This window comes from Vulpes lagopus, chromosome 2 (assembly GCF_018345385.1).
Source record: "Vulpes lagopus strain Blue_001 chromosome 2, ASM1834538v1, whole genome shotgun sequence".
Classification (NCBI taxonomy): Eukaryota; Metazoa; Chordata; class Mammalia; order Carnivora; family Canidae; genus Vulpes; species Vulpes lagopus.
In genome coordinates this window covers 116,520,297-116,533,753 of record NC_054825.1, presented here as the reverse complement: position 1 = coordinate 116,533,753, position 13,457 = coordinate 116,520,297, and the positions used below count along the sequence as shown (strand labels likewise).

Sequence of the window (13,457 nt, the reverse complement as noted above, 5' to 3'; positions counted from 1 at the left end):
GGGGAGGGGTGGGAGGGGGTGCGGGTGCGGGTGCGGGTGCGGGGAGGGCGCCTCCGCGGCCAGCCAAGCCCAACGAGCCCCCCTTGCCCCGGGGTCGCGGGCCGCGCGGGACACGCTGCAGCACCGCCAGCCTCGCCGGGCCCCGCGCGCCTGCACGGCCTCCCCGCCCCCCCGCGCCCGCCGGGGCCCCGCGGGGGCTGCGCTTCCCGTCAGCTCCCCGCCCCCGCCCCCCCCGCGCGGCCCCCTCCCCGCCTCGGCCCCGCCCCCGCGGGCCCCCGAGCGGCGCGCGATTGGCCGGGCCGCGCCGTCACTCTCCGGCCGCGTCACCGCCCCCGTCTCCCGACGCCCGGCGGCCGGCGGCGCTCCCAGTGCGCGCGGGGCGGCGGCGGAGGGCGGCGTGCGGCCCGGCTCGCTGCCACTCGCCCGCGGGTCGGCGCGCTAGCCCGGGCGCAGCGGCCGGCGGGGCTGCCCGGGAAGCCGCGGCCGAGCCGGTCCCCAGCTCCGACATGCGGGGCGGGCGGAGCTGAGCAGCCTCCCCTCCCCGGGCCCCGCGTGCGCCCCTCCTGCCCCGGAGGCGCGCTGCTCTCCCGCGGAGGCGCGGCTCCAGGTGCGCGCAGGACACCCCCGCGCCGCGGGGCGCCGCGGGGCGCCGCGGGGCGCGGAAACTTCACCCCAAGTCCAAGAGTGAGCTCGGGGGGCGGGGCCGGGAGAGCCGTGCCCCGGGGAGCTGTCCCGGCGGCGCGGCCGGCGCGGCCGCGGGAGGGCGGGGACCCGCGGGAAACTTTACGGGCCCCGCTCGCGATGACATTTCTCCGTTTGTGTCCCCGCAGGGGCCGCGGCCGGCCGTGTGCCGCGCCTGCCTGCTCGCCGGAGGAGCTGCCCCTGGGCGCGGACCCGGAGAAGAGCCGCTCCCCCGGGGCGTACCTGCGGCGCGGCCCGGGGGCTCGGGCGGCCTGGATGCGCAGGACGCAGCCCCGCGGCCGCTGACGCCGCGCGGCGCCGAAGTTTGGCTGCTGAGCGGCGCGGGCGCCCCGGCGGCTGCGGGGATGCCGGTGGGCGGGCTGCTGCCGCTCTTCAGCGGCCCCGCGGGCGGCGGCCTGGGCGGGGGGCTCGGCGGCGGGCTCGGCGGCGGGCTCGGCGGCGGCGGCGGCGGCAGGAAGGGCTCGGGCCCCGCCGCCTTCCGCCTGACGGAGAAGTTCGTGCTGCTGCTGGTGTTCAGCGCCTTCATCACGCTCTGCTTCGGGGCGATCTTCTTCCTGCCGGACTCGTCCAAGCTGCTGAGCGGGGTCCTGTTCCACTCCAGCCCCGCCCTGCCGCCGGCCGCCGACCGCAAGCCCGGGCCCGGGGCGCGCGCCGAGGACGCGGGGGCGGAGGGGCGAGCCCGGCGCGGCGACGGGGACCCCGCGGCCGCCCTGGAGGACAACTTGGCCCGGATCCGCGAGAACCACGAGCGGGCTCTCCGGGAAGCCAAGGAGACCCTGCAGAAGCTGCCCGAGGAGATCCAGAGGGACATCCTGCTGGAGAAGGAGAAGGTGGCCCAGGACCAGCTGCGCGACAAGGCGCTGGCGCGGCGGCTGCCGCCGCTGGACTTCGTGCCCCCGGTCGGGGCGGTGGCCCGGGAGCCGGCCGACGCCGCCGTCCGCGACAAGAGGGCAAAGATCCGGGAGGTGAGTGCCGCGGGCCGCAAACCCGCCTTTGCGGAGGGAAAGGCAAACCCTTGCAACTCCAAAGACTAACGTTGCGGTGTCTGGGGACGCGGAGGTAGGTGTTGCGCTTCCTCCAGGTGCAGCGGCGAAGGCTCCTTCCTCTCCCCCCGCCCCGCCCCGCCCACTATCATAGTAGATGTGGCCAGTTCCGAGCTGAGGTCGGACCCGCGTGCTTTAACCTGCGTGCCCTGGTAAGCGTGAACCGCGAGAGCAGGTAGTAAGTACGTGGGCAGGTGAGGCGCTGCGCTGCCTCCCTCCGCCTTCGCGGGCCGCTGCGCGCGGAATCGCCCCTGAGGACGTTGGCACTGACGGTCCCAAACCGCCCCCTCGGAAGGCTTGGACGCGCCTGGAAAGGGAAGGTTGAGCGCAAAGGCAAAGCATTAATCACGCAGGATAGAAAGGTGCTAACAGCGAGCCAGCACGCCCCGGCCTTGGGTCACGTGGCCTCATCCTGCCAGGTGACATCCTGTGTGCGCTTACACATTAGAGAGGTGAAACTTGAGAACTTCCTATCAGAAGGGGGCACACTGTTGTTGGCATTCTTAAAAAATGAAAAATTCAGAAAGCCAGACCTCCTGTCTCTTGCATTTCTCGTGTAGTCAGGAAAAAAAAAAAAAAAAAAGAGAGTATTTTATGGGATGCAACAGGTTGGCCTCCACGCGGCACAGAGATGACGAACTTTAATCCAAGACAAACGTGGACTTTGATAAGCCCTCCATCATTTAGTGCTTGTAATTTACAAGGTGGCACCTGGAGCACCTTGTAATTTACAAGGGGCACCTTCCCCGGCTTAAAGCTGAGGGGGACCTGGGAGGTCATTTAAGAGTGTCAGTTTAAAGATGACATTTGAGGAGCCCAAAGCTCCAGAATCAGTTAGTGACCAAGTCAGGACTTGAAGCCAGAACTTCCTCCCTGTCACCTGTCACCAGTCCCCAAGGCTCTTTGTGGACAAGCTTCCTTCCACAGCTAGTGTCCTGTGTGAAACTCTGCCAGCCTGGATTTTTAACACGATTCAAGAGCTGTAGGAAACGTTTTAAGAAGCACTTCTTCCCAAGTCCTCTTGCTTCCGATTTCTGAAATGCATTATAAAGTGGAAGTAGTATTTTGGCATTTAAAAAAATTCGGAGTCTCCGTGAAAATACATTTTGTGTTTTGCCATTGGGTAGGTAATCAGAAGAGGAAGCGTTCTCCTCCCTTTTTCAGAGAGTAAACAGAATTTTGAGTTGGCGAAGAGGTGTTTAGCTTGAGTAGCTGCAGAATGGAGGCAGCTTGATTGTTAGAGGATTTGTGAGTCTAGTATAAGACCAGATGAATTTGGTTAAGCTGTAATTGAGCAACTTAAAGTGGATTTGGGTCCCTTTCAGTTTGCCCTAGACCCACAGAGGTGCCTTCATCCTCCTGTGCAGATAGCTTCCTTCCAGCCCATCAGCTTTTCTGCGTTGAGACCCTCCCTCAAGGCATAGAAGCCCAGACTTGGAGGAGTGGATTTTATGCCCTCAGACAACTCTGTCTAGGAGATTCCCTTCTCCATGAAATCCTGTCAGGGATACCAAACCAGGAAAGTGGATAAAAAGCTCAGTTTCTCACCAGTTTCCCTCACCTCTTCATCTCCCATCCTCCTTAAAAAGATCCAAACAGAACCCATAGGTAAATTAACCCCAAATCTCTATGTTCATGTTTTCCTTACGTTTAAAACAGTGTCATTGACACATTTCATGCCTCTAAATTCCTATGAAGCTGCCAGTTAGGGCAGATTACAGTTGTCCAAGGAAATTATTTTAAATACTAAAGATGCAAGGATGTTGAAAAGCTATCGGTACCAACCAATAGTGATTAAAAGTGCATTTAGAGCAGAAGCATTGGGAATTCAGGACAGCACATTCACAGTATGCCTATCTGCCCCTATTAGATCCGTGTTATCTGTCTCCGTAAATCAAAAGGTCTTAATTAGCCGTGTAAAGAAAATTTATGTAGCCTTCTGTATCTGTGTGGTGCTAACATCTTAGCACTTAGATGTTTTGAAACTGCCCAGTCTTGCATAAAGTGGTGGAACTAAATGTGTTCTTTAAAATTCCATGTTGCCGTGAGAACCCAAAAAAGCTAGCATTAATTAGCTTCAGTATTTAGTCAAAAGCTAATGGGAAGAAATGGATTATGGTTTTTCATCAGATTAGTTCAGGCAGATGTGTTCCTTTGTAAACCAAAAAAAAAAAAAAAAGTAACTAACTCCTGCTACTCTAAACTGTGCTGAAAATGCTCAGTTTTAGAAAGGAAAGAGTGGTTACCTATTGTGACTAGAGCACAGCACTTTTAACTTCACACTTTTATATTTAGTTTCTGGTACCACCATGGACTTTTTGTCATGGACCAGTGGGTCTTTGCCTTGTTTTTGATCTTTATTATTCCTGTATTTTCTACTTCTCTCTATATACTTAGGTTCTCTATCACACTTGAATGTACTAACAGTTTTATACCTAAAATTTAGAAAGTATGGGCAAGTCTAACATGTTGAGAGCTTAGACTATGATATTTGAGCCAAACATTTATTTTGTAAATTTGGTTTAAAGACAGCTAATACTATTTTTATATTGCCAACACAATTGTGTTACTGGTACTTTGGTAAATTTTTAATAAATTTGTGCCTAGAGAAGACAGTCATAATTTCAAATAGGATATTACCTAGCTCCTTTCACAAAAAGGTATTACGTGCTTTCCAGTACTAATTTGATGGATGGTAAATCTTTGATGTAAAACTTAAAATTGAAATCAAGAATCCCCCGCCCCCATAAAAACTTGTAAATAAATCAACTCCGGAATTTCCCTGAATTTTTGTTTTCACAAGTTTAATCTTTTTAAAACTGTATTCAGGTTATCTTTAGCATTAAAAAGCAGTGTTAAAAATAATGAAGGACAGAAGTTAAAATAGCACGATGAAACTTTTAAAAGAATAGTCTAGTTTCTCTTCTATCTTAACCCTTTTTTAAAATCAGGAAGCTTTTTACTTTTTTTGTGTGTGTTTTGTGTTTTGTTTTGTTTGGAGCCTGTACAAAGAACTTGGCGCTGTCCTTTAGCATTTAGAGCCATAATATTAATTTAGAGGGTGAATAATTTTGGTTTTCATCTCCTGGAATTATGGGGAGTCATAGGGGCTGAAGACAGGTTGTCAGAAGCGATTCCTCCCTCCTCAAGCTGGAATCTCTTACCAACCTAAATGGGGTAGGAGTGAAAGGGCTGACAGTCAGCTTTGGGTCTCTCGGGTAAGGCTTTAGACTTGGTCAGCCATGGAGGTCATGGTTGTCTTTAGGTTTCTCAAAGCATTCTTTAGTTTCTTATTCCGGACCTATTTATATGATCATAAGTTTAAAGAAAATGTTCTGTTCGTATCGATGGCTAAAGGTTAAAATATATTTTTATGCCTTACACTAGCCTTACGTTGTTCTTGAGTCTGTCATTTATGTCAACCATTGGTGATTAACCCTTTTATTTAAGGTTAGGAATAAACTACCATGACACACATTTTTATTTTGAAAACTTTCCAATTTATTTGTATGGGTAGTTCTGGCATGGAAAATCATATTTGCAAAATAATAAAAGCCAGAATTTGAAGATCTGGCTCCAGAGGAACTTAAATACCCCTGGGTTACCTTACCTGTTCTGCTCATCCTACTCTGAAACATACCTGACGTTGACAATAGGCAAATGCAAGATTTCCCCCGCTCTTAGGTCTTTACCCAGAGCATGTAGGTCGAGTATTTCTAAAAATTTTTCCTCTTTAGTGAGTAAAGGAATAAGTTAAGATTTCAACAGTGTGAGTGCTAGAATAGATGCTGACTGTTGAACTTTAATACATGAAAGCATGAAAAGATTGTTAATGGATGATCAATTACGTTCAACTTAATTTGTTCTAAGCTATTGATAATTTGAGGGGAATATTCTCTCTCCCTCTTATCAGGTAACTTAAGATTCATAGGCCTTAGAACCTAGTTAAGGTGTGAAAAGTGGTAAAAAAAAAATACATTTTCAAGTCAATGCTTCTGTATTTTTTAGGGGAGCTGATAAATAAACCATCCTGAGAAATTTATCTTAGTATTTCACATGTAGAGTAAGTGCCTTTGTATGAAATCTGAGTTTGTTGGAATTCAGTAGAAAATATTCAATATCTATATTGAATTATTCTATAAAGCTGTAGTAGCACAAATTCTTCAATAGAGTTTAAAGTATGTGTCTCAGGGTCAGAGGGGAGGAATATCAGCAGATCAGTGAGTGATGAGAGAGAAATAAATATACGTGGGTAGGTCAGAACTATGCTGGAACCTGCTTCTACTCCAAAGTCCAATAGAGAACCCGTGACCTGTTAAGTTCTTTATAACCTACAAAACCATAAAAATGTATGTGTTTGTCAAAGATAAGTTCTGATTGGTCAAAACAGGATCATCTACCCCATGGATTCCAGAGATACTACGAAATGCTTTTCCCCTAAGCAGACCAAAATGGTAAACAAAAATGGTAAGGGAGTAATCAATATTTGGTAGTTTAAGGAAGAGATTCTTTCTTTGGCAAAATTAAGTCATGACTTTTTTTTCAGTTCTTAGCCTAGTGTCTTGTTTAGTGTTACATAATTGAACTACCTTTAATCAACACCCCCTTAACCCTCCCTCCCAAACATGTTTAAAAATCCTTTACACAATCTATACAGATTTTTTCTGTTACCAACCATATTCCATGAAAATTATAACCCTCTGAATTTTAAGAGTTAATGTATACTCTAAGTCATAAAGTATTGTAACTGTATGCGTCCTTAGAGATAGTTCAGCTTGCTCATTTTACAGGAGATGCAACTGAGGCAGAGATTATTCTGGAAATCACATTAGAGTTGAGTTGAGGATGGAAGCCCAATCCTTGGTGAGTGTTGCTCACAATCTTTTTTTTTTTTTAAAGATTTTATTTATTTATTCATGATAGAGAGAGAGAGAGAGAGAGAGGCAGAGACACAGGCAGAGGGAGAAGCAGGCTCCATGCACCGGGAGCCTGACGTGGGATTCGATCCCGGGTCTCCAGGATCGCGCCCTGGGCCAAAGGCAGGCGCCAAACCGCTGCGCCACCCAGGGATCCCTGTTGCTCACAATCTTAACATGGCTTGCCTCCTAAATAAAATGCCACAGAAGTATATAAATGGACTGGCCATATTCATTATTTGCAGACTCCAATGTAGAATGAGTACAGAACACAACTCTGCAGTATTATCTGACCTTATATTAGTTAAGTTATATTAACTCCAGTCATTCATTTTAAAATCTCATTAGTGGCATGATTTAGAAGACCTCTTCTTTTTGAAGCCACCCAGGAAAAGTTTGATATGACATTTTTTTTCGTTTATAAAGATCTCGGCAAGAAGCAGAGGCATTTGCAATCATTCAGTTGGACATTCTTTACAAAAAGAGGTGGGGAAGCAAAAGGGAAGAAGAGAAGAGAGCTTAGGGAAGAGGAGTGTGACAGCATGTGGGGAGCTCTTCTAAACCATAAACGTTCATAGTCTTTTGACATTGCGTGTTTATGACAGAGGAATTGACAGCTAGCCTGGAGGACTATATTTTTTAAAAAGTAGACATACGTTTAAAATTTATAACAAGCTATGGGCTCTTCATAGTAGGAGCACAGGTCTCCCAAGTAGGTCCTAGAGAGTCTTGGGATGCCCTTGACTGTTTGGGCCTCATCCACTTGCTTGCAGCACCGTGGTGTAGTGTGGTGTGAGAAGGGCTGGTCTGGAGGCAGGTGACCAGGACCTGAATCTCTTCAATTTACAAGCTTTGTGACCTTAGGCAAGTTGCAATTGAATCTTTCAGAGCTTCAGTTTTCTCATTTGTAAAATAAATACGGTAATGGGCACCCGTTTTTGTTGGATCCAAAGGCTTGAATGTGATCCGTCCACAATGGAGCACTTAGAATGGTATCAGGCAGGCCCTGAATGTAGGATAAATGCTACTTGCTGTTATTACTGTTATTAGTCACTACCTAAAGCCATCAACCTAAGATTACTTTGTTTTATAACCTTTGGTAAATCAGGAAGTGGATAATGAATTTTCAAAAAGTTACCAAAAACAGTTCCAATTCCGTTTGGTGCTTAAAAGGATACATTTCCAGTTCATCAAGATGATCTTTCCAGACAGCTATGATTTTATTGTGTCACTGTCAACTCTGATTTTCTCGGATTCCTTCCCAATTCCAAAAAAAATGTAGATACCTTGAAAAAGATATACCTCTTCAGCTTCTCCACTTCAAGGATTTGATAATTTGTCTCTCTGATAGTCAGAGGTTCTTGTCCCTAAAGTGCTACCTTCTCAGACTAATCCCAGTTCTTGACTTACCTCCTTGGACATTGAAACCGCTCCCCGAAATAGAAAGAGAAGTTGAGTAAAGTGCATTTTAACCGGTTTTATCCCTGGAGGAATGTTTTTAAGAAGTGAGAAGAAAATTATTTCAGACTTGACAGAAGTTTACTTAATTATGATCAATGCTGTACTCAGAGCTCAGTCGATCACCTAAGAATCAAAAGTCACGTATGTCAGTTGTACTTTGTAACTCAAAGATGTTGCCCATCTTTGAGAGCCGTGAATGGAGATTTATTAGGGTTTCCAGCCCAGAAAGACCTCTGAGATCCTGAAGCCCAGTACTCATTTTCCACGTGAGAGACGGGCCCCAGCGAGCTGTGACTTCCTGAGATTTCCCCCAGTGCACCGGCCACGTCAGAATGGGAACTACCTCTTAGCCTGAAGGCCGCACTCCGCCTGTGATTTTTTGACTCTAATGAGAACATATGTTTTGGAGGCTGGCTGGCCTGGCCCTCCCTCCCTCCTCAGCCCTGAGTGGCAGGCCAACCATCCGAGAGAGAGAGGAATGTCTCCTCTAGGTGAGGACTGCCTGAGAGAGCAGTGACCCCCCTTCCCCCACGGGGCCCTGATCAAGACTTCTGTGATCATTAGGTACTTGAAAGGAAACGAAATGAGATTAAGGTTTAAGAGCATTTAAAAGGCGCAGACAGCCCTCCTTTCCATCCTGAATGCCTGGCAGTTGCTTTAGGTACATTAGAGCCCAGCAGTCCTGCAGATAATCCAGAACAGAGATAATAAAATTAAAAAGCTCGCCATCCTTTGTATTCACTTGTCTTTTGTAACTAGAGCGCCTCGCTCACTTCCTCTTTCCTGTCAGTCCATTTGTCTCCCTGGTTATTAAGCTCATCAAAGGGCCAGGCCCGAAACTGCCCCCCTGCCTTCCCATCACTCTCCCACTGTAGCCTTCGCTTTAGCAAGTGCAGGCCTTATTATAGTAACTCTTATTTGCACTTCTTCATGCTTTTGTGTGGCGGCCCCCCCTGTGTGTGTATTGTCCCGTCCTCAGTCCTTACTGTGAGGGCGCTGGGTGTGAGAGGAAGCATGGAAGAGAGAGGTGAGAACCCGAGGAAGGACGCCAGCCTGCACAGGGGCAGTCTAAGAACGGCGCAGCGTGCGCTCACAGCGTTTTTGCTGCCTGTTTGCTGAGGCTACGGGTTATGAGGAAGGGTGTGGCCATGGGGCACATTCACAGGCCTGTGAATGTGGTGGAGAGTGAACTCAGACCGTGCAAAGGCCATGCGCTCCTGCGGGAATCTCCATCTACCAGTCCTTTCTCACTGAATGGTCTTTTCAAAGTCCTATGAGGGACACCTGGGTGGCTCAGTGGTTGAGCGGCTGCCTTTGGCTCAGACGTGATCCCTGGTACCGGGATGGAGTCCCACATCGGGCTCCCTGCATGGAGCCTGCTTCTCCCTCTGCCTGTGTCTCTGCCTCTCTCTCTCTCTCTCTCTCTCTGTGTCTCCCATGAATAAATAAAATCTTAAAAAAAGAAAAAAAAAAAAGTCCTGTGAGGAGCAATTGATTCTTCTAAGGGACCAAGATGGCCCATGGATAGGAGGTGAGGGCTCGTGGTCCATGCGGGGGTGGCCATGTCCAGCTTTCCTGAGCTCATGTTTGGGCATGATTGTCTGACCCTAGCTCCCCTTTCACAAGAATATGTGCTGGCACTGCTAAAATGGTGGTTTCCTCACTGTATCTCTCTCCGGGCCTAATGCAAAAGGACAGCCCTGTAGAATGATTAAGGAAGCACAGGGGTGTGTTCCCAGTCACAAAAATCTCATTCCCAGCTGCCTGAAATTTCGCCACCAGTGCCTCCCTTTTGTTGATGTATTGCTTCTTAAAGGCTGCTGTTAAAAGTATATCATTCAAGTTGCCCAGCAGAAATTATTATACTTTGGAATTTGTCATAGCAAGGGTGAGAATAGGTTTCTAGAAGGAGGAAGTGTCTTTCATTGCCTTATTTCATTACAAACCAATGCTGGCTTAGGAAAAAATATTTTGAAAGTACACAGGAATAGAAAAAGGAAAAATATATCCTTCGCATTCCTACCAGTTAGTCATAGGTAATACCAACACTACTCTGCCCCAAAAGGCTTTTTTCCCCCTACGGTTATAACCACACTTTATATACGTGGGGTTTTTTTTTCCATTTTCTTTGAAGTGTCATTTTATGATAATATATGAAATAGATGCATCATAGTTTATTTAACCATTCCCTTTGACCTGCACATCTAGATAATTTCCGGGTTTTTTTGTTTTCATAAAAATATGCTGAGATAAACACCCTTGGTCCATTAGGTGTCCGTCTCATTTTTCATTGCCCCTACCCCTGTAAGTAGGATGTCCTCTTAAATTCCTAAAAGAGGAAATGAATGAGTAAAAGGATCATAGTGTATTTTGAGTATAATTGGTTTCCAAAACCAATTTATACTTCCACTTGGAATATAGTGAATGTAGTCTTTTGAATCTTTGCAAATTTCATAGGTGATGAATTTTGTATATTTAATTTACCTTTCTTTGAGCAACATTTTTTCTGTGTTGGTTGACTTCCTTATTATGAGTTGGATACAACAAGGAAGTTATTAAAGGGGCAGGATTTGGGGAAAAGGCAAAGCGTGGAAGCCTAAGGAGTGGGGTGTCCATTGGAGAAGGTGGCTCTAACAATTATCAGGTTAGTCGGATATGGGCTCCCAAAGGAGGCAAGGTCTTGTAAGGTTATTTATTTATTTATTTATATTTATTTATTTATTATTTATATTATTTTAAGCATTTTATTTTTAAAAAGCTTATAACAACAAAATTTGCTTCTTCCCTGGGTTGGACACTTATGATAAAAAGTACCCTTTATTAATAGGAGTACTTACAAAGCAACTTCGAACAGTCCACTTTTCCTCAGCTAAGACCCAGCCCAGCTCCCATCAACTCATCCTCATTGTTAGGTTATAGATGGGCTTTTGCATCAGATATCTGAGGAAAGTATTGGTCTCTCTGAAGATCTGGGGAAGGAGGATGGGATCCTTCCTTTTTTTTTTTTTAGAATTCACTAGGATGGTTTCCTAATATTTTAAGATCATAGTTGAAGATGAGAAATGGTCCAAATAGAATTTTAGAAGTGATTTTAGTGATGCCAGAAAATGGCAAGTCTTACAAAGCTGAATTCTTACAGAACAAAAATTATGTTATATATCATATGTTAGAGGCCTTTAGTGTTTTAAATATGATAAATATACATTTTGTTTAAGGTATTTTGAGAATAAAAGAATAGCATAATTTGTTTATGAGATATGGGCTTTTTTTTTCCTACTCCTTCAAATAATGTGTTTTTAGTCATGCATTAAGATAGTGAGGAACTACACGTTTCAAAATGTATTTTTATTCTGACCTTGGTTAATTCATAAAAGTCTGCCAAATGCCAGAACTGTTTAAATTTGGCTTTGAGACTGTGTTAACACGGTGAATAACGATTGACATAAATGTACTATATTATTTTTATAAATTGTGGCTTGAGATGATAGTAATTTTAGAATATTTAGGATGCTGTTCTCTGAGACATGTTATTTTTGGAGTCAACTAGCAGTGTTGAATGTTATAATGCATCTAGTCAACTACAGGTTTTCATCTCATAATTAGAAATGCTTCAACAGTCCATACTGTGTGTTCAGGAGTTATTAGTCTGAGTCAGCAATTTTTAAGACATTCTTATTAAATGTAAAAAGAACTTTATGTAGTAATTGGTGTTTATTTAATACATTGTGTACATTTACTCATTAAGCATTTTGTTTAACCCTCATTATTTATGCCTCCCAGGGGTTATTAGAATGTGTGGTGAAGAACTCAGTAGCTCAAAAACACCACCACAAAAAGAAAGCTGGTTGGGTTGGGCAATTTGAGAAGCATAAAAAATGAAGCTGATTTATTAACTACCACTTTAAGCTGCTTTAGCAGTTAGGGTGAATAAAAATTATGATTATGAAGTGTTCTATCAGTGATAAGATAAAGCCATAGCATAAGTTAGACATACTTGTTTTCTCTCCCTCCAAGAGTGTAGAATCTCTGTGATATTGACTCTTCATAGTCCTGAATCTGTTCCAGGATTACCATGCTGAGAGCAGGTAAAGAGCTTCCCCTTTATGTACCCAACAGGTCAGCTAACCCTGGGCTTTAACGAGAATAGGACTCCGTAAATATTTGATGAATGAATATGCTTATTTAAGCAAATATACCAAGAGGAGTTATTACACAGGTTATGTGTGACAAACATATCCCCACTTTGTATAATCACATAATCGAAAAATGGTGTCCACTCCTCTTTGGAGCCCCTTCCATGTATCCTCATAGGCTATAAGCCATTGTCTTTTGAGGGAAAGCCTGATATTTCATAACAGTCAAAAGTCATTCAGAACCAGATCTAGTGAATAGAGATTAATCAATGTAGGAAGCATCTTTTCCCATTTTATAGTTGTTTTCACGGTGATTTATAAAATGAAAAACTATTCATTTTCTAATGTGACTCAGAAACTGGCTGTACAGGTTGTTCATAAGAGAATCTTTCAGGCAGTTGTAACATTGCTGGAATAAATGTAGACAATTGAATATTCCTTTGAAAGTCAACAGTTAATTGAATATGAAAGTTTGTTTTGTTTAAAAGTTAGCCTGCTTCTTATTTACACTATTTCCTTTCTTAGGTATCTGATTTTGAAATCAGGTAGAGTTCTCATTCATTTCTGTTTATTATTATGTAGAGTTGTGGACTACATTTGAAAAGAGTTGTCATTTTTCTTAGGCTTCAATTTTATATGGGAGATACCTAATTAAAGTTAGTTTGGCTTCCCCCACCCCCACCCCCCAGCAAATATTTTTGAGACAATGTTGTTTTTATAAGTAATGTTTACAGTACCACACGGAAATGAAAAGTAATAGGTTAAGGGTTATTTTCTACTCAAGAAATTAGAATTTAATAGAAATTTTTTCTGTAAGTGTGATATATTGAGAAAGAATCTTGGTCTTCTGTTTCCCAATTAAATATCTTGTAGCTCCTGAGAAGGGCTGTCTCATATAAATAATTGGTAGAAGCTCTGAATTTTATGAATTTGTAAATGGTGCCTTTTCCGATTCATTCTGTAGATCACTATTAGATTAATTTTTCAAAAATATCACTTCTCTCAAAGCCCCTGTCTCAGAGGTTTTAGTGGGCCTCCATTTCCTATGGAGTAGTGTTTCAAACTTCAGCCAGTTTCAGAATCCCTTGGAGGACAAGTTAACGCACATGGATTGCTCCGCCCCCACAGTTTCTGATTCAGCAGATCTGAGTGGGCCCCAGAATTTGTATTTTTAACAGTCCCGGTAACTGATATGGCTGGTC

At 45.1% G+C, this 13,457-nt stretch overlaps 1 protein-coding gene across 2 annotated transcripts in view; it reads left to right on the top strand.

The window, feature by feature from the left end:
• Positions 1 to 13,457, top strand: part of MAN1A1 (mannosidase alpha class 1A member 1) — a 169,406-nt gene that overhangs the window by 203 nt on the left and 155,746 nt on the right. The window contains exons 1-2 of one of the 2 annotated variants that reach the window (XM_041745528.1): positions 359 to 684; positions 831 to 1,667. In XM_041745528.1, the coding sequence (XP_041601462.1) occupies positions 1,047 to 1,667 (621 nt within the window). In that variant the 5' untranslated portion in view covers positions 359 to 684; positions 831 to 1,046. Of the gene's footprint in view, positions 1 to 358; positions 685 to 830; positions 1,668 to 13,457 lie in introns of those variants that run through there. The other variant, XM_041745529.1, reaches the window with a different exon arrangement.